The sequence below is a fragment of the Panthera tigris genome, chromosome D1 (genome assembly GCF_018350195.1).
Source record: "Panthera tigris isolate Pti1 chromosome D1, P.tigris_Pti1_mat1.1, whole genome shotgun sequence".
Lineage (NCBI taxonomy): Eukaryota > Metazoa > Chordata > Mammalia > Carnivora > Felidae > Panthera > Panthera tigris.
The window spans coordinates 49,168,521-49,190,188 of NC_056669.1; the positions used below are offsets into that span (position 1 = coordinate 49,168,521).

At 39.8% G+C, this 21,668-nt stretch overlaps 1 protein-coding gene and 1 non-coding gene across 6 annotated transcripts in view; one reads left to right on the forward strand and one right to left on the reverse strand.

Moving 5' to 3' along the window:
* The window catches only part of LOC102970112 (prolylcarboxypeptidase), a 77,927-nt gene extending 68,552 nt beyond the window's left edge, over positions 1-9,375 (forward strand). For all 5 annotated transcript variants that reach the window (XM_015536119.2, XM_007078965.3, XM_042958241.1 and 2 more), the window contains one exon: positions 7,164-9,375. In XM_015536119.2, coding sequence (XP_015391605.1) covers positions 7,164-7,380 — 217 coding nt within the window. In that variant the 3' untranslated portion in view covers positions 7,381-9,375. The remainder of the gene's footprint in view (positions 1-7,163) is intronic.
* On the reverse strand, positions 675-781 carry LOC122231656. Its single transcript, XR_006208900.1, has one exon. It is a non-coding gene; the product is annotated as a U6 spliceosomal RNA (small nuclear RNA).
* Positions 9,376-21,668: the final 12,293 nt, after the last annotated feature.

Below are 21,668 nucleotides of genomic sequence, written 5' to 3' on the forward strand. Positions count from 1 at the left end.
TAGCATATAGGCCTCTTAACCTGGAGCCATTGTTTAAACTGTAAATGTCATTCTTTTACAATCTCTTTAAAATGAGAGTCAAATTTGACCTTCTGGACATGGCCAATAGTTTTTTTGTTTTTGTTTTTGTTTTTGTTTTTGTTTTTTATTTTAGTATGTATTTTTTAATATGAAATTTATTGTCAAATTGGTTTCCATTCAACACCCAGTGCTCATCCCAACAGGTGCCCTCCTCAATGCCCATCACCCACCCTCCCCTCCCTCCCACTCCCCATCAACCCTCAGTTTGTTCTCAGTTTTTAAGAGTCTCTTATGGTTTGCCTCCCTCCCTCTCTAACTTTTTTTTTCCTTCCCCTTCCCCATGGTCTTCTGTTAAGTTTCTCAGGATCCATATAAGAGTGAAAATATGTGGTATCTGTCTTTCTCTGTATGACTTATTTCACTTAGCATAACACTCTCCAGTTCCATCCACGTTGCTACAAAAGGCCATATTTCATTCTTTCTCATTGCCAAGTAGTATTCCATTCTGTATATAAATCACAATTTCTTTATCCATTCATCAGTTGATGGACATTTAGGCTCTTTCCATAATCTGGCTATTGTTGAAAGTGCTGCTATAAACATTGGGGTACAAGTGGCCCTATGCATCAGCACTCCTGTATTCCTTGGGTAAAAAAAATATGGAAAGCTTCACAAATTTGCATGTCATCCTTGTGCAGGGGCCATGCTAATCTTCTCTGTATCATTCCAATTTCAGTATATGTGCTGCCGAAGCGAGCACTGTATGAGTTTGTTTAATGTATGAGTTTAATGTATGAGTTATGGGATTCAACCATAGATGAGTATCTTAGTAATCTATTTGCCCTTTTGTATTATTTTCCTTAGGCTATCAAACTCATCATCATCATCATCATTGGGGGAGGGGGCAGATTTGGTGAGAAAAGTTTTGGGAATAGAACTGAAGCAAGAAATGGAAATTCTAGCTCAGTGTTAGAAACTTTTAACTCAGTGTTAAGAGAGGACTTTCCAATAGAACTTTGCAAAGGTAAACTGAGCTATTTTAAGAAAAATTACTTAAGCTCTTAGATCCTCAGACTTCTTTTCTATAAAATGATAATAATAACTCACCCTACAGAGTTGTGTAATGCTTAAGAGTTAACCCAAGAAAATATTTGGCCCAGATTTGGCAAATATATGTGCTCAAAAAAGATTTGTTGAATGAATAAATGGAAGGACACTCTACCTTGTACTCATGTCCTAGACATAGGGAGTTATTCGTCTTTGCATGTCCTTCCCCTTCATCTTTTTCTCCTTTTCCTAAAACTCAGGCACCTTCCCAGAAACCTTCCCTGACTCCTCCAGGGAAGTGAGATTTACCCCATCCCCTTAGCTCCCCTAGGCCTGTGAATATCACTTAGCATTCTGGACATGATCTATTTATGTTTCTGTCTGCCCCATGAGATTGAAAACTTCTTAATGGCAGAGACTTTGACTTAATTGTATCTGTGCTTTCAGCATTTGCATCCAGTACCTGGCACATACTGGATGCCCAAGAAATATGTGTGTTGATAAAAACAAGGAACAAAATACAAAGTTTAGGAAGTCTGTAGAGGCATATGAGAGTGTAAAGGCAGGACTATGTGAAGGTACTGGTTTATCTTTTTACAGTGGCAAGTACTTTTAAAAAGAAATCTTTATGCTGCTAGGTGTGAGAAAATCCAGTATAGAAGTTTTATTTTTTATTATTATTATTTTTTTTAATGTTTACTTATTTTGAGAGAGAGAGTGTGTGTGTACATGTGTGTGTGCATGTGTATGCACATGCACATGCACAAGTGGGGGAGGAGCCGAGAGAGTGAGAATCCCAAGCAGGCTCCTCTCTGTTAGCACAGAGCCCAATGTGGGGCTCGATGTCAGAACCGTGAATGAGATCATGACCTGAAACGATATCAAGAGTTAGAAGGTTAACCGACTGAGCCACCTAGACGTCCCCAGTATATTTAAAAATTCAAAATTGTCCTGCTTTTCTAAAGTAAACACATTCCCAAAGTAAAGAAACAGCCTTAGGTGTGCCTCTTTTGTCTCTACTTAGTGGCTACCAACTAGAAAACGGTTTTGGTTGATGAGTAAGAAAATGTCCAAGGAGCCAGGTGGAAAGTATCTTTATGTCCATGCTTCTCTCCTTAGGTCATCTCACACAAGTCCAACTGTGACTGCTTTCCTGAATGGAAAGTTTAGTCCGTATCAGACAGGAAATTTGTCAGTGCAATTAAAACCTTGGGCTTTGAAGTGAGGGAGACCAAGTTAGCTGTATAGACTCAGGCAAATTGCCAATATATAAAAGTTAGAAATAATGACTACCAAACAAGGTTACTTTAATGAGTAAATAGATTATCGTGGAAGCATCATGAGGACATTTTATCTGTTCACTGTTGAACACATAGTAGGTACTCAGTAAACGTTTGTTGAATGAATGAGGAGTTAATAACTAGGAGCCATTAATCATTCCATTTCAACAATTTTTTTATTGTACGGTTGTTTTGTTAGAAGGATTTCTTTTTTTCCCCAACCCCAACTGGTAAGAAACTATTTTACCAATGGTCATGCTCAGTAATTTAAATATAAATCCAAAAGGGAGTCCCTGAGGAGCTGGTTAGTTTAATATCATTTCTCAGGCAAATTAATTGTTGCTAGTGATTAGAAGCTCACTGTTGGGAATTTTATCCAGGCATCTAGACTCTCTCATGAAAGCCAGTATTTTTTTGGTAAATGTCCCAGTGGCTGGTTAAGCTTTCACGTGTCTAGGACCAAGAAATTCAAGTCCATGTGCATCTTGGGTCTCTCAGCAACTCCAAACACTGTTGCTAAGCCACTGGGCTGATTCAGATGACCTTTTAAATCAAATGCAGTTTGCTTATTATGTGGCTGTTGGGATGGCTTTTTTGTTTTGCAAATAATGGAGAGTTTCCTATCTGTGTTGGTCCTGTTAAATTGGAATAATGATAAAGGCGATTTGTTCACTTAAGAAAATCTAACCCCTTGTGTAGTTTACTTTAAGAATTTATCTGGTAGTTGAAAACTAAGACTGTTATTTTGCACGTGAGTTTTCCTTTTCATTTTTAATGAAACCAAAAATGTACATTTTTGGAGTGATTTCTTTCCAAGAATGATGTTATTAAGTTGAAGTTGAATTAATTTTTTTTAAAAGAGAAATGTGGTGGGAATTGTAAAAGGAATTTAAAATTGTATCTCAAACACACATATATTTAATGTACCTAAATGCTTATTTTCTCATTTAGCTTGTACATTAACTGGAAAATGTTGACCACATTACTTTTCTGGCCAAATGTCTGTGAGACATCCCTTTTCATGATTTCACATCCCTTTTCATGATTCATTTACCTCTCAGAAGTATTAACACTTCTCATACTTACAGAATATGATAATTATTGTAATAATACTGCACATTTGTGTAGTATTTTATAGTTTATATCTTACTACCACATATATTATTTAACTTGAGCCTCACAAGATCTCTGTGATGGAGGGGCATTATCTTTTAAAAAAATTTATTTTTTGTTATATATGTGGGAATTAAGGTTCACATATGTTAGGTGACTTACTTAAAGTCATGGGCTGGTAGGGCAATAAAACTTACATCTTCTTAGTTAGTGGTTCTTCTCACTACTATACACAGCTGAAGGTTAGTCTCTCTATATTTGTATTGATCATTTATATTAACTTTGGTTTCCCACATAAAAAGTACTGAAGTGATTTCATATGCCTGAACTTGCCTACATATATTTATATATCTCTTTGTAGGGCATTTGGTACAAGGCCGCAGACATCTAAACACTTAAAAAATTTTTTTTCATTCACACAATAAACACCTGGCTCCTACCATGTGCCAGGTCTGGTCTAGGCACTGTGGGCAGTAATAAACAAAAGAGACAAAAATCCCTGCCCTCATGGAGTTGTAGTTGGAGAGCTGAAAGTGCAGAGCCTGCTTGGGATTCTGTCTTCCTCTCTCTCTCTGCCTGGCCCCTGCTCATGCTCTCTCTCTCTCTCTCAAAATAAATAAGCATTTTTAAAAAAGATATTATTGGATAGGCATCTGTATAGATTGTACTTATAGATGAGACTTTTAAAAATGATTATGCAAATTATGGGAACAATTTCATATATCTGATAATGTGACCTTGAATATTTGTTATTTCAGGCTTTGTAACAATATCAGCAAAATGGAATGTACATGAAACAAATGTCAGAAAGCATATAGAAATGTTCCATAAGTGATATGTAGATAAAGATATACCAAAAAGTGCAGTACCAGGGGAAAGTAATCTAATAGCTACCAGGTTCTTAATCCAGGTATTTCAGTCTTTATTTTATTTTGAGGAATCTAAACTTCCATAAGATTAGGAAGGTGAGGCGCAGACTTGGCACTGGAACCCAGGTGTGTCTGATCCCAAAGCTCATGTTCTTATTCTGCACCATACAAGTCAAGAGTGCTGTTGATTTACGATGTGTGCATGAAAGATTGAACATTAGACTGGGGCTACAAGGTCTGAATTTGTATCTCAGATTTGCCACTGCTAGATGAGTGATATGGACAAATCTTTTAGTTTCTCTGGGTACTAGTTTTCTTGTCTATAAAGAGTTGTTATTAAACCTACCTCACAGAGTTGTTATAATAGTCAAGGCTTTGTAAATTCTAAACTACTCTATGCACATATGGAGTTAATAAATGTTAGGAAGGAATTTGATTTCTAATAGCATCTAGAATAAAATACTTAGGAATAAGTTTAACAAAAGAAGTGTAAGACTTACACAACTACAAAACATTGTTGGAAGAAATTAAAATCTAAATAAATGGAAAGACATCTCATGTTCTTGTCAAAGAGATAATATTGGTAAGGTGTTAATAGTCTATAAATTGATCTACAAATTCAATGCAATCTCTATGAAAATCTCAGCTCGCTTTTTCACATAAATTGACAAGCTGATCTTAAAAGTGTAAGGGACCCAGAATAGCCAGAATAATCTTGAAAAGGGAGGACAGGGGCACCTGGGTGGTTCAGTTGGTTAAGTGTCCGACTTTGGCTCAAGTCATGATCTCGCACTTTGTGAGTTTGAGCCCTGCATGGGGCTGGGCTCTCTGCTGTCAGTGCAGAGCCTGCTTCAGATCCTCTGTCCCCTTAGCTCTCTGCCCCTCCCCCACTCCTCTCTCTCTCTCTCTCTCTCTCTCTCTCTGTCTGTCTCTCAATAAACATTATGAAAAAAAAGAACAAATTTAAAGAACTCATATCTCATACTTCCTGTTTTCAAATTTATTATTATAAAGCTACCATAACCAATATATTAGGATACTACCATAAGGACCTACAGATCAGTCAAAGAGAATTGACCGTCTGGAAGTCATCCCTTGGTATATATATGGTCAATTGATTTTCGACAAGGGCCAAGACAAATTATTGGGGAAAGAGTATTTTTTTTCAAGAAATGATGCTGAGAAACCTGGATATTCACAAGCAAAAAATGAAGTTGGATCCCTATTTCATAACCATACAAAAAAGTAACTTAAAATGGATCAAATGATATTAGTTGATAACTCAATTTAAAAACAGTCAAGGATCTGAAGAGACATTTTTTTGCAGAGAAGACATACGCATGGCCAGTTAGCACATGAAAAAATGCTCAATACCTTCAGTCATTTGGGAAATTAAAATCAAAACCACAATGAGATTCCATTTTATACCCACAGAGGATGGCTATAATCAAGAAGACAGATAATAAGTATTGGCAAGGATATAGAGAAATTGCAACCCTCATATATTGCTAGTGGGAATATAAAATAGTGTAGCCACCTTGGAAAAAGTTTGGCAGTGCATCAAAAGGTTAAGTCACCATACATCCCAGAAATTCCATTCTTAGGTATATACCCAAGAGAAATGAAAGCCTGCACCCAAGCAAAAACTTGTATATGAATGTTTATAGGAACAATGTTCATTATAGCCAAAAAGTGGAAACAACACAAATGTGCATCTAATGACTGGATAAATAAAATATAATATACCCATACAATGGAATATTATTTGGCAATTAAAAGGAATAATGTACTGATACACGCTACAATATGGATGAAACTTGAAAACATTATGCCAAAGTGAATTAAGCCAATCACAAAAGACCACGTATTGTATAATTCCATTTATGTGAAATGTAAACGCAAACTTATAGAGGCAGAAAATTGATTAGTGGTTGCTTGGGGCTGAGAGTGAGGAGGTATGGGGAAGGGAATAGGGATTGACTGCCATGAGTATCGATTTCATTTTGGGGGTGATGAACTTTTTTAAAATTGATTGTGGTGATGGTTGCAAACTCTGAATATACCAAAAGCCATTGAATTGTGCATTTTAAGTGGGTGACTTTTGTGATAGGTGAATTATGGCTCAATAAGAGCTGTTGATAATATTCTTAGGAATACTGTCAGTGGTATATTGGTTTTTTACTCAGCTAAACTAAATAGCCTATTTTAATGACTGATCCTGTTTACATCATTCTGAAATGTGTTGTGTGAAACAGCCAAGACTAATAAAATACCATTTCTTTAAGTTTAAAGCTAATATAAAATGAATATCTTTGAGTAATGCCCAAATTTTCTGAGTTGGGGTCCTAGGTAGTAAGGAAACCAGCATTAACTGAAGGAGTCCTCTGTGCCTGACACTGGGCTTATTCAGTACATCCACATGTGCCATCTGGTTTAGCCCTTATTAACAACCTTATGAGGTCAGCCTTGTTACCTCTATTTTACAGATGAAGAAACTGAGTCAGTAACTTGTGTGAGGTATCCAGCTTTTGAGTGATGAAGCTGGGATTAAAATTCAGGCTTCTATATTCCATGTCCTAGTAGAAGCTGGGTTGATTCATATGGTACCACCTTCAGTCTTCTCTGATTCTATTTCTTGCACCTAGTTACAGAAATTAAGTAAAATTCCAGCACGAAGCACCTTTTTATATGACAGATTAGATCTCAGATCAAATCCCCCAGGTTATAAATTTGTAATTTTTGATGTTATGCACATAAATAGGTTTCTCCTATCTTATCTGGGTGTAGATATGAAAAACTAACAATCTTATTTTTTCTTTTTTCCCTCACTTAGCAATGGTGAACTAGACCCCTGGTCAGGAGGTGGAGTAACCAAGGATATCACAGACACCTTGGTTGCGATCACCATCCCAGAAGGGGCCCATCATCTAGATCTTCGAGCCAGAAATGCCTTTGACCCCACGACCGTGCTATTAGCCCGCTCCTTGGAAGTTAGACACATGAAGCAGTGGATCAGAGATTTCTATGCCAGTCAGAGAAAGAAGCACTGAGAAATTTTGATCACTTTCAGTTTCTTTTATGTTCATTCTACCCACGTTCCCATTCACTTTGCTTTTCTACATGTAATTACTTTCCCTTGTTTGTCATTAGATTTGATGAGGCAAAGGTTGAGATAGAAGAGAGGGTGATGATGGTGACAGCAGCCATCGCACACCCTGAATCGTCGCCCTCTTCACACCACCCCTGGGAAGAATCTCTTTGTGACAGCTTTCCTACACCATCAGTGGCCCTCATAACCGGAGCAGAGTTCCTGACTGCCTTTCACAAGAGGGAGGGTCACTTCCTTTGTTTCTCTGCAAGCAGAGCTTCCTCTTGGGTTTGAGGGTAAAAGTCTCTTTGGTCCGTTTGTCACTCCCTATCCCTTCCCTCAAAAAAGAACAGCAGAAGATAGACAAAAATGATGTAATTGCAGCTGGTAGGAAGGATTTCCGATGCCAATCCAGGAAATGGAAGCCATTTCTTTTGTACTTGATTTAATGATTTTGACTGTGCCGTAAATAAAGAATAAGGCTGGACCTTATACCTGTGTGTTCCTTCTGAAGCTCACTCCAGCTGTTGGGAATGCTGTGTGCACTGGGCTTGGCTGCTTTTGGAAAATCCTTTAATTTTCTCTCTTCTACTTGGCAGCTTTTCTCAGTTCTGGGATACTTGCCACTGTGGTACTGCCAGTAAGAAATCTGGCCTTTTTCTGCTCCATTTCTCTTTGTTTCTAAGGTCAGTTTTGTGGTAATTTGGTTACATTTTGCCAGTTTAGGAGAATGACTCTGTTTTGCTTTTGCTTTTACATCTGAGCAAGCTTTTATATGCTGTGGTTACTGATGATACTTCAGCAAGAAGCCTTTAAAAATTGATGAATCAACTACTTGGCAAGTAGAATATAGTCATGTTCAGCATTTTGTTTTTTAGATTTTATTTTCTGGTGGTTGTTACTGCTGTCATTAAAGTCACAAGTGTCCAGGCACCAAGAGGCAGGTGTGCGAGAACTTTTCTGTATGGCTTCCAAGAGACAAGCTGACTGATTCGTGCAGGCAGCATATTTGACATTAATAAATGGCCGAGCCGTTCCTATTTCCAAGGGGTTGGCTTCTTTCAAGCAGTTCTTACACTGAGACCTTTCTTCAGAGGAGCTTTTCTAGGATAACAAATAGGGTTGGATCAAAACCTTTCAGGGACACACAGAGAGACTAACAGTTTCTACTCTGTTGAAAGATTTCTTCCCCCTTCTTTTTATTTTCTCTCAATAATTTTTTTTTTTCTTCACCCTGCCTTGGGAACATTTTCTGCTTTTCAAAAACTGTACCTTGAGTTCAGTCATTTCTAAAGCAGTTATTTTTGTTTTTTAAGTGCAGACATAGAGTTCATTCTTGGGTGGGAAACTGAAATATTTCCCTTACTTTCCCAGCATCTGGGAGATACAGAAAAAAAATCTTTGTCTGGTTTCGGAAGCCTTCAGTTCTCATTGTAATGAGTTGTCCATCAAAGCATTTGGTCACTATTTTCGTTTCAGCATCAGAGAAAAGTCTGCTGGAGTGAGAATTTAAGGGTCAAAACAATACTAGTTTTTATTCTTTATATAAGCAGGGTTTATGGGCTTAGTAGAGGATATTCGTACTATTTATTTTAGGTACTATTGATTTTATGGTATTTTCCTTGAAACCTTATACTTGTTTAAAGTCTTTAAAATATTTTGCCATTTAATTTAACATTGTTTGGGTAAGTTACATTTTTGTGAAGAGAAAAACTGCCAAAATTACTATATTTGTATGCAATTATAATTTGGTATTATGTACACATTTTTCAATGTACATTTCATTACAGACAACAACCTTAGGTTAGCCTAATTACAATGCTAGAATTTAATTTACATTGAAAAAGACTTAGAACATGAAATAAGTTATTATTTAAAGCATCTCTCTCATTAATAGATGATGCTTTTGAAAGACAAGGAAAGAGAGACGTAAAGAATTGTGGTATTTCTGGGGTGCCTGGATGACTCAGTTGGTTAAGCGTCCAACTTCAGTTCAGGTCATGATCTCACGGTTCGTGGGTTTGAACCCTGCGTCGGGCTTTGTGCTGATGGCTCAGGGCCTGGATCCTGCTTTAGATTCTGTGCCTCCCTCTCTGCCCCTCCCCCGCTTGCACTATGTCTCTCTCAAAAAAATAAACATTAAAAAAAAAAAAAGAATTGGAGTATTTCTATTTTCTATTTTTGGTATTTTAACTACCTCAGTCAATGGATAGAACTAAAGAAACTTAGGAAACTTTCTTAAGGGATCTGGAGGATCAAGAGATTATCCAGAGGAATCAGTGTCTAGTGTATTAGAAGGTGAGGGAAATTAGATATCATCCAGTCCAACCCCATCATTTGTAGGTGATGGCATTGTGGCTCAGAGAGACGGGACTTGTCATAGCTCATTTTTGGTAGAACCAGGCCTTAAATCCAGGTTTGTTTTGTTTTGTTCTGCTGTTGTTTTTTAAATTGATGTAGCTAAATCTCTATTTGGATAAGTAACAAAACCTCAACAAACTAGTTTAAGCAAAAGAGGAAATTTATTGAAACTATGCAGGCATAGCTCCAGGATTTGAATAAAACCAGGAATTTTGGGGGGGGGGGGAGCCAGTGTCTAGAAAGTCATGAAAAAAAGACTGCTACTTTCTGTTTTGTCTTGCTTTCAACAGAGGTCACCAGCCTGTGGGTGAGATTTGTTCCTCAGATTTTTATAGTTTGGCCAGCAGTATAAAATGCAAATGAGCATCAGTAATTACTGATTAGAATTACTGAAAACACTGATTGCTGAGCTTCACCCCAGAGTTTGTAATATGTCTTGGTGGTCGACCCTGGGAAGTTACCTTTCTAACAAGTTTCTAGAGGATACTGGGGGATCATATTTTGAGAACCAGCAGTTGAAAGAATTCTGAGTTTGAATATCTTGAGACAAGACATGCCCTGTCAATTTGCCTCACTCCTGTTGTCCTGCCTAATTCCATCTGAGTGTGGGAGCCCTGCCTAAGGCTTCCCTTCCCATGGTTGCTTTGTTCTTTCTCTGCCGACCAGCTTCTTTTCTGCTGGCACAAGGACCATGATGACATCCCAGCATGGTATCCTCAGGCACCTGTGGCTGCACCACCTAACAAGCCCACAGGTGTTTAGAAAGGGATGAGGTTATAAAACCGTGGCTTCAGAGATACACTATTTAGGATGGAGAGAGAGCAGTTCAGACAACTCTATCTATCTATCATCTATCTATCACACAGTGTTTTTCAGAACATAAATGTCCAACAAAATGCCAATGCTTAGGTACGAGAAAGATCCATAGTTACGCAAGTTTGGAAAATGATGGCTTAAGGCCATCTACAAGGCTTAAGGCATTCTGGGACCTGGAGAAAACGATGGTGAAAAGAAAATATAGTATCTGTTCTAATAAGGTTTATGGTCTAGTGGAAGAAAGACACGAAATGTCAAGTCTATAATGAGTTGGTATAAGTGCCATGAAGAGTGGGGGCTATTTTGGCAGGGAATCTGAGCTAGTCTACAGGAATATGAGAATGCTTTTTTGAGATGTGATGTTTTAGCTGTGATCTAAATGATGAATGGGAGCTGTATAGGAAGCGGAGTGGAGAAAATGGCATGTGTGAAAGTCCTGAGTGTTGCATATTCCAGGAACTGAAAGAAGGCCACTGTAGTAGGATAGCAGACCATAGGGGAAATGATATAAGATAAATCTTCAGGCTTGGGCAGGGAGAAAGCTCATTCAAGTAGACCATGATAAGGAATCATTACAGGGAATGAGAAATCATTGACAGTCCTTAGTTGGGAATGACATGAACAGATTTTCATTTCAAAAGGTCATCCTGGGAGTGCCTGGATGGCTCAGTCGGCTAAGCGTCTTACTTTGGTCAGGTTATGATCTTGCAGTCCATGAGTTTGAGCACTGTGTCAGGCTCTGTGCTGACAGCTCGGAGCCTGGAGGCTGCTTCAGATTCTGTGTCTCCCTCTCTCTCTGCCCCTCCCCCACTCACACTCTGCCTCTCTGTCTCTCTCTCAAAAATAAACAAACATTTAAAAAATAAATAAATAACCATATGTTTTCACTGTCATGTGGATCCTGAGAAACTTAACAGAAACCCATGGGGGAGGGGAAGGAAAAAAAAAAAAGAGGTTAGAGTGGGAGAGAGCCAAAGCATAAGAGACTCTTAAAAACAGAACAAACTGAGCGTTGATGGGGGGTGGGAGTGAGGGGAGGGTGGGTGATGGGTATTGAAGAGGGCATCTTTTGGGATGAGCACTGGGTGTTGTATGGAAACCAATTTGACAATAAATTTCATATATTAAAAAATAAATAAATAAATAGGTCATGCTGGCTATAGAGTGGAATATGCATTGTAGGAGGCAAGCATGTGGTGTAGAGACCACTGTTGCATTTGTGCATGTTAGAGAAGAGGGTGGCACTGACTAGGGTGGTAGAGGTGACAGCGAGAAGTGGAGGAATTTGAGAGTTTTAGTAAGGAATGTCAATGGGATTTGGTGACGTGTTCTATGAGATATGAGTTGGGCAGGTGTCAAGGATGATGAATTCTGGCTTATGCACTTGGATAGATTGTGGTGCCATGCACTGGCAAGGAGCATCAGAGGACAGAGGGTGACCAGGTTTGGCAGGAAGATTATGGGTTCAGTTCAGTTTTGTCAGGCTGAGTTTTATGTACTTTTGAAATAACCAAGTAGAGCTAGCGGTCAAGTAGGGCTGTTGGATGTAAAGGTCTGGAATCCAGTCTGGGCTGGAAAGCCATGGTGAATGGATAGTAATCAAAGCCTGGGATGTTAGTTCACCGAACTAGTGTTCAGGAAACTTAAGGAGCCACTAATGTATTGTACTTACCATGATACATTAAGTAAGCCCCAAACATCTTGTACTACAACTGTAGGACATATGACCCCACTTAGCCAACCCACCACTTGTGCTGTGGTACAACCATGGCTTAAATTGGGATCTACCTCTCTGCACTCATTTCCCATTCTTACTTGCCTCCTATTACTTTCCTTATGCCCTGCCATTCAGTCACACTAAAATTCCTCTGAAATTCCTTTCCTAGCATTACCTCCCAATATGTTTTTCCAATATGTGTTCACTGGCAAACTTGTGTGCATCTTTCAAAGCCCAGATCAACTTGATTACTTGCAGTGTGAAGTTCTTTCTCAGCTTTCCTAAAGGGAATGGTTTCCTTATTTACGCTCTCAAAGAACAAGGTTCACACCTAGTATGTCAGCTCTAATGTAGGCTCCACCAAGGTAAGGATTATCTGTTTTATTCATCTCTGCATCTCTAGTACCTTAAACAGTGCCCGACTTCCTCTAATTTAACACACATATCCCAAATTGTAATGTTTTGCTAAGTGTTCTCACCCTCTTAGGAAGACCAAGCTCTCTGAGAACAGGAACTATGCCTCCTTCTTTCTCATAACCAGCATCTAGGATGGAGCCTGGCAGCCAGGTCTTGGTAGGCCCTCTGTAAATTTATATGAATAGATACATTGCGGGGTGGAAAAGCCAAACTTTCTATCCCTCTGTCTCTATAGCCAAGTACCTTTCACAGCTCTGATGTGATCATGTGACCTCCTGCCCCAGGCTTCCCTAGATTTTGGAAAGGGGATCTCCTAGTACTCAATACCTCTAGAACACAGACTTCCCGATTTACCCTCTCTTCAACTGAGTGTGTTCCTGGCTCCCTCTCCCACTCTATCAGCCTGGCAGTCTTTATCAAGGGGATGAACCTCTCTTGAGGTTAGATGGGAACTAGAACACTAGAAACGGAGACATGCAGGTGGATGGATTTCTCTGAAGCCATTTTTCAATGCAAAGAGTGAAAGAAGAGGCTGGTTTCAATAGATTTTGTTACCTACTAATGAAGATCGGAGGATGGATGCTTACAGTAGCAAAGTGTAAATTCAGTCTTAGTTCTGCATGTGTGTTTAACATGGCTAACACCTTTAATAAATTCAGGCCTGGAGTGTGAAAGTTACTTGCCCAAGGTCATATAGCTGACAGTTTATTGTTTTTAAATTTTTGTCACACCTCATTCTGAAAGGATTTCAGATGTTCTAAAGATATAGATTAAACACAGCATATGGGACAGAAGAGATTTAAAAGGGAAAGAGATGTAAAATGGATCTAAGTATGCAAACCATAAAGTGGCATTTATCAGCTAGGTTCCACAGAATGCTAATATTGCCAGATGTTAGTGGGTAGGTCATTAAAAAGCTATACGTGATGCAAATGCTTGAAATAAATGTAAACAGCTTATCTTTATTACAGAATCTCTCAAAACTTTGATATGCCATGTGCATTGTGAATCACCAAGAATGCAACATTTTCCAAACTTGTTTGATCCAGAATCCCCTTTTCAACAGCATTTGAGGAAGCCATTGAGAAATACTGTTACAGAATTCTATATATTTTCAGAAGACAGGGGCCAAGAAAAGTTGGCTAACTTTTCTAGCAGCCATCTTCAAAGAAGACAACAAAGTCAGTTAAACAGTTCACACAGTGTGTAAGATAAACCAGACCAATCAACTTGGAGAAGCCCAGGCAGGAATGTTCTAAAGGAGCCTCAGAAAAGGGAAAAATGTAATGAGATCTTCAACTTCTTTACATATATGGCTAGGTTTCATTGTATTCATCCATATGTGATCCTTTAGTACAGAGGAAAGTCTTAACACCAAAGTACAGCAATTATTCTATAATGAGCTAATGAAATTTACTACTGGTGTGTATATATTTTGCTGATCTGGCTTCATCTGAAAATAGATTTTACAGTGTTTGGAGGAACACTCTCAGCCAAAATTTCACCAGATAGATGTGTCTTGGCCAGTTTGAATGCCTCAGTAGGTAGTTGAACAGGGAGAAGGAATGCTGTTTTATAACACAAATGAAGTAGTTTGAAAAAAAAAACAAGCTCGGACACCTGAATATACTGTTAACTTACTATGGGACCAACGGTAGCTCACCAGCCATGTGGATGCAGAGCGAGACAAGGAATCACGTGCTTCTTCCACTGCAGAGATGTTCGCATCTGTCATCAAACTTCCTCTGTGGCTTTGGGGGATGATTTTAACTGTTCTTTCTATTTTGTAGCTCCTGAAGCCCAGAGGTAAATAGCCAAATAAAGATTTACAGAAAACCATCCAGTCAGTAACTCTAAGATATTAAACTCTAAATGAAAACTTTTTGCTCAGGTGATATGTAAAGAGCTATGACACTGAGGGTGTAAAATCAGTGACCTTGAATAAGTGCAATACAGTGGAAGTAACTAGATGATAAATGGCTTCCTTCTCTCATCAGCAAAGGCTGTCGGATTTTTCCTGTTTCAGAAATATCCCTTGCAGCTGACAGAAGACGTTTTATATGTTACCATGATATCAGTTCATTTGTTTAATACCTGCCTTCAGAATGGAAGGTACAATGTAAATCAGTAAAACAAACCATCTGCTATGTCTTAAAGAAACTCATGGTCAGAGTTCCACCATCTTCTTTGTCTCATATTAAATGCTTATTTATTTATTTTGAGAGAGAGCAGGGGAGGGGCAAAGAGATAGAGGGTGAAAGAGAATCTCAAGCAGGCTCCATGCTGTCAGTGCAGAGCCCCATGCTGGGCTCCATCTCATGAACTGCAAGATCATGACCTGAACCAACATCAAGAGTGAGATGCTTAACTGACTGAGCCACCCAAGCAACCCTTGTCTCTTTTTCTGATGCCACATAACCCTCACGGGCAGGAATTTAGTCTTTAGACCTAAGCAACTGGTTTTCAACTGGTGTCAGTTTTGCCCCCCAGGGGACATTTGGCAATGTCTGGGGTTATTATTGGTTGTCACAATTTGAGGTGGGCTGGTGTCTAGTGTGATTTGACATCCTACAATGCAGAGGACAGCCTGCCACAGCAGAGTCATCTGACTCAAAATGCCAATAATGCTGATGTTGAAAAACTCTAGTCCAACCTAAATCGCTGTTGTAATCTAAGGCCCTTTCCTCAAGTTTTACCCTACAAAGAAGATGAAAAACTTATTGTTAATTCAATTCATCCAATAGCCTTATGCTGTAAACCATGCAATAGCACAATGTTTAATACAGACACACTCCTCTCTAAAATTTAATAACCTGTATGTATTTTGGAGACGGATTCTCAAGTTAGTCCTTGAATTTACTTTTCCTGGACCAAATAACTGTAATTCTTTGGATTGTCCCTTTGTTTATCATTTGTTCATTCAAACATTAATTGACTATGCAGTATAGTGTTAGGTAGTAAGAATTCAAAGGCAAAGCCCAGTTGTTTTCAAGAAGCTCAGTGTTAATTAATAGGGAGAGATGGTCACAATGTCCGATGATGGGGCTAAGAATTTGTGTTGCACTCAGGATGCTGTGGGAGCATGAAAACAGAAGTGATGGATTAGCCCTGAAGGTTTGAGGAAGGCTTTAAAGGAAAATTATTAAGTACACATTATGTACCAAGGGTTAGGCACCGATCATGTTACTGTGAAAAAAAGACGGAAGGACATAGTTTCCATTTTCCTAGGGTTCCTAAAAAGAAAGCCAAGGGAAACCTCCCCTGTAAGGCTGGTATCATACTTTATAGATCGCAGAACGCTGCCACCTGCCTTTGCTCATGTGAGCTCCTCAACATGCCTGGCAGATATTACCTCCATTTTATACAGGAAGATCATGAAGCCAAGAGAAATGAAGTGACTCCCTTCCATCCCCCCTCTCTTCTTGAATTCTCTGATCCCAGATCCTGTGCTTTTCTATCCTCCCTTGGTTCCAAACGCAATTTCCTGTGCAGAGAAGCAAGCACACTTCTTTCTACCCTCTCCTTTCTACCCTCTCCTTGCCCTGCTGTCTCCATGTCTGTTTTAACTTTTGTTTTCTGCTGGCCTCAGTGCTGAAGGGGTTTTCCAGTCCTCCCAGTTGCAACTGCCAAGGGAAGGGGGGAATGAGAATTGCTGTCCAACCACTGCCTATTTGAAAAATCATCGCTACCTCTATTCCCCGCCCACCCGCCTTTTTTTTTTTTTTTTTTGTGGAATAAGGAAAACTGAGATGTGGAACAGAAAATCCCTTTTGTTTGTCTTGGTGTTTGATAATGTATGCAACCTCTCTGGGTGGTTTAAGCGGTTTAGGTACTTTCTATAAAAGGGAGCTTTTAATGACAAAACTAATGTGATTATCTGAGTGAGTGTGAGAGGCGTATTCAAGGCTTAAAGAAAATCTGTTAGAATAGCTGAATGTATCTGCTTAATCCTTTCTCTAATGTGGCTGAACAATGCTCTGGGAAGCCATTGGTCCGTTCTTTCTTCTAGTAAATGCCTGTCTCCAGAGGTAGGGACTGTTTGCCACTTTTGATACCCGTACGCTTCACCTTCTCAGCTGCACAAAAAGCACAGGAAAAGTCTGGAGGAACCCAAAGGACTGGCAGAAAGCAAGTGTTTCCTCTGAATGCTGAGGGCAAAATGTACAGCACATGCCTGCTTTCCCCACAGCGTGTGGAGACACCCGGGGCCATGGTCACCAGTGGGAATGGTTTCTCTGAGAAGGGCCCAGGTCTCATCAGCGCTCGCTTTCGTTGAGTGCTGGCTGAAGGATCACTTGTGGAAGCTTAACATCTTACACCTGAGTTAAAGCGTGGCTTCACTACTCCTTTTTGGGGCGGGGCAAGGGATGGGCAGGAAAGAGAAGCATAAGAGGGGAGAAAAGTGATATACGTTTGTATTCTGCAAATTGCTCTGTTGACTTTGGGCCAAAATTAGATCCCTCGGAGTCTGTTTCTCTAATTCGTGAGCTCAGGATAATAAAGCCTGCCACTTAAAGCCACTGTGAGAACCATACTGAAAATGTGAACATAAATATGAAAGTGTCACAGCCAATCTAGAACATTTTCAAATAACATGCTCACTTTTATTTTACCTTACTTTGTTTAAAGTATTTTTTTAAATTTTTTATGTTTATTTATTTTTGAAAGAAAGAGAGAGAGAGTGCAAGTAGGAGAGGGGCAGAGAGAGAGGGAGACACAGAGCACGAAGCAGGCTCCAGCCTCTGAGTTGTCAGCACAGAGCCTGATACGGGGCTTGAATTCACCAACAGTGAGATCATGACCTGAGCCAAAGTCAGACACTTAACCAACTGAGCCACCCAAGCGCCCCTAAAGTATTATTTTTAATATTTGTTCTTTTAAGAATTCTCTTCTAAGTGTTTAATTCATTTTAACTCAGCAGAACATTTGTTGACTACTTACTATATGCTGGGCATTATGCCTAGTTCTGAATAAGTGTAGCCTTTAAGGAAGTCGCAGTCTGGTAGGGGAGGCAGGCATGTAAATTCAGCTTGATAAGTGTGCATCAGAATTGCTTAATTCTAACTTGAGATCAATAATAATAGCTAACTCTTATACAGTGCTTATTATTTGCCAGGAGCTTAGCCAACTGCTTCACCTAAGTTACTTCATTCAATCCTTATAGCCCTGTGAGGTAGAAACTATCATGAGGCTGAGGCTTGGTCAGATCAGCTAAGTTACTTTTCCACAGTGGTAAGTGGTGGGCCAAATTAAAGTCCCAGATCTGTCTGACTTTACAGTCTAAACTCTTACTCATTGTGCTGGGTGGGCTACACTTGAGATCAAGAAAGACTTCCCAGAGGCGTTAACCATAGCTGGGCTTCCAAACATATTTAGAAGTTTTCCAGGTGTACAGAGGAACAGGGCATTCTAAGCAGTTGGAATAGCATAGGTATAAAGGTACATTGGCTAGAAAAGCATTTGTGCAGAGAGGAACTGTGATCAGCAGTGGAGTGTGACAGGTTGGAGGAGTACATAGGAGCCAGGTTATGATCTCTCACACTGCACCTTTGTGAAGAAAGTAGGTAAATTCTTTATTTTAATTAATTTCTTGATTTCTATTCTGTCTGTCAGGGGTTTGCAGCAAAATGGGAACTGTTGCCCCCTTTATGCTGCAGAAGTACAAAGTACACTTCAAATTTTAGGATGAGAAAACTTTCAGAAAAGAGGGCACATAAGAGATCATGAACTCCTTCTGTGCAAGAAGAAATCAAGAGTGACTGCATACAAATGTCTTCATCGAGGCCATAAAGCAGTTTAATCAGCTGATCCAGGAATATCTGTGTTTTTTAGATGGATTATGAGGTGAAAGTAAACATTTAATGAGAGTTACAGGAGTATCTTCAGGTGCATCTATAGAAATTGGTACGTTGAAAAGAGGGAGAGATTTGTAGTAGATAATTCCAGGGAATGGGAATAAGGTCCTTAGCTGGAGCTATAGTTTCTCCACTGGGAAACAGCCGTCTTTAGAGAATGGTGTCGCATAAATGAGTGTCTTGGCTGAACTGAAGCTGGGAATCAGGTTTGCCGGGAAGGTAGAGTTAGGGGGATATCTTCCTATGTCTATTTATGAATTTTCTTTGGCTACTTTAAATGGGGGCCTGGAAGCGATGTAGGACACTTCTTGTTCTTACCGAGCTCACAGTCTGAAAGACAGGCTAGGCAAGAAAACAGGTAATTGCAACCAGCTGGAGTTAGTCCTATAAGGCGGCTTAGGATGGCTATGCAGTCCCAAAGGGGTACGAGTAACCGGACAGTGTTACAGATGGGTGGGGAAAAGCTTTCTGGGTGGAGGAAGTGACATTTAAGAAAGACCTGGAAGGTGAGTAAGCCTGTGGTGAAGGTGAGGGCAATGTGTGCTCTAGATAAAGGGAACAAATGCTCCAAGGAGAGACTCCTGCATTTGGGAACTGTAGCTCAAATGTGCTGTTCCCGTTTGGTATAGCTGAAGTGTAGTGTGTGAGGTGGGAGTGACACGAGATGTTTTTTCTCTGACTTTCCTTCCCCCAATAAGCAAGATTACATAAACAGGTAATTTACCGGAATGTGTCATGGCTCTGACAAAAAAGATTGAAATACGTTTGGGGGTGCCACAGAGAGCAGGTGCTGGTGTGCTGGGCGCATACTAAGTGATTGCACAAAACAAAACCTCCAATATTCTCCCTCCCTGTGTCACTACACTGACCTGAGAACTAGTCTCTCCAAGGGGTCTACTTCTTACCTCTAAGATGGAAAACAAAAGGCATGAAATCGATGCTCAGAATGTAAACTAGACAAATAAATGCCAGGGCAGCAGGAGGGGAGAGCAATAAAGTGAGTAGGCCTGAGTGATGGTGGTAACCTGCTGAATTCCCAGGTCACAGAGTAATTTACTGACTGGTCCTAGGCCACTAGATAATTATCCAGACAGCCCCGATTCTGGTGCAAAGCCTCCTGCTGCTTAGGTTATTAATACCAGCAGCAGCCAGCGGGTGATGGTGGGAGCAGAGAGGAGCGAACTGAGCCCCCAGGCTGCTAAGTGAACACAGTCACCTGTCAGGACCCTCTGAGCTGGACCTCCCCAAGAATGCTGGCCAGCTCCAGCATTTAGCTCTTAGCTCAGCTGTTGCGTGGTCCCCAGGATCGGCTCCCCAAGTTTGGATGAGGGCTTGGGCAAAGGAAGAAGATAACCAAGTCCTGAAATTTGACCAACTTGTGCCAAAGAAATTCTGCTCTGTTTCCCCTTGGAGCTGGCTGAAAAGTGATCTTGAGTCCTCCCCAGAATAACAAATTAATACCCATGGAGCAATGTCAAATAGTCCTCTTTGACATGGCGTGGGAATTAGTCTTCACTGTGCTCAAGTGGGGCTAGGGAAAGTGATGGCATCTGTCCTAGGACTTAATCATTTGGGAGCTTGATGTCAGGTAATCCTGAAGGGATTTCAGGGAGCAGGTGGTGTGGGGTAGGGCTCTCATGTCCCATACCCTTCTTTAACATATAACATGTAAAGTGCCCAGCACTTAGTAGACATTCTCAACCAACGTGACTGCACTTCCTTCTTCCTTCTATAACATTATTTGGTGAACGGTCACCTGAAGGATCGTTTATCTTTTCCCTTTAGGACAGTGGTTCTCATCAGGGGTCATTTTGCTTCCCAGAGAAATTGCCAATGTCTGGAGAGACATTTTTGGCTTTCATAATTGAATTGAATGCTACTTAGTGGCTAGAGGCTAGGGACGTTGTTAAATATCTACAATGCCCTGGACAGCCTCCCACAGCAAAGAATTATCTAGTTCAAATACCAGCAGTGCCAAGGTTGAGAAAACCTGTTTTAGGAGATTCTGCACACTGTAGCCAGAGTAATCCTTTTAAACACGAATCTTAAGTCACTTTCTTGCTTAAGAAGTCCCAAACGGTTTAGTCATCATACACGCTTTCCTAATTATTCACTCAGTACGCGTGGAGTTCTGTTGTGTGTCAGGCACTGTGTGAGGCAGCAAACACACATCTGTAGAGACCCTGCTCTTGAATTGATGATTCCAAAACACTGACTTTGTGTCATCTCCAGGATACAGTCCAATCAACTGAGGCTAGAGAGAGGATGTAGGCAAATAGAAAATGACAACTTGGTTTTGGGACATGAAGCTACTGCTTGTGAGACATCTAGGGAAATCAGGGAGAAAGGACAGGCACTATTAATGTAGATGGAGCAGAATGTTCTACAACCAGAGGGGTGGATGTGGGGTATTTTTTCTTGTTTCAGTAAATAGAACTCCCACCTTCTCAAGTCCCAAGCCTGAAACCCAGGCTTCCTTCTTGACCTTTCCCTCTTCCTCAGGCTATTAAAGTCTTTCTCATGTATTTCATGAACGAATTATGCCCCACTATTTAAAGTATCCATTGTGGGTAATGAACTCACTTTTCTCCATTGCATCTGGAAATGACTCTAGCTATGCACCATCTTTAAGAGAATTTATTCAAAATATTTTCTGTAAGATTTAATTTTCTCAGGGGATTTTCACTGAGAAAGTTTGCCAAGCATCATGTCTCTCTGGCTTGTGTTTTAATTGAACTCTTAGTCTCATGTTCTTTAAATAGTTTTTTCTTTGGAGAAATGTCTAGATTGGGTTTGTTGGTTGGTTTGTTTTTGTTTTTTGTCCATTGTTAATCAGGTTATTTGGTTTTTTCCTACTGATTTGTGAGAATTTCTTGTATATTTTGGATATTAACCCCTAATCAAATATATGGTTTGCAAATATCTTCTCCCATTCCATAGGTTACTTTTTCATTTGTTGATTGTTTCTATTGTTGTGCAGAAGCATTTTTTGTTTGATAGAGTTCCATTTTGCTTTTATTGCTTATGCTGTTGGTGTCATATCCAAAAACTCATTGCCAAGGCCAGTCTCAAGGAATTTTTTCC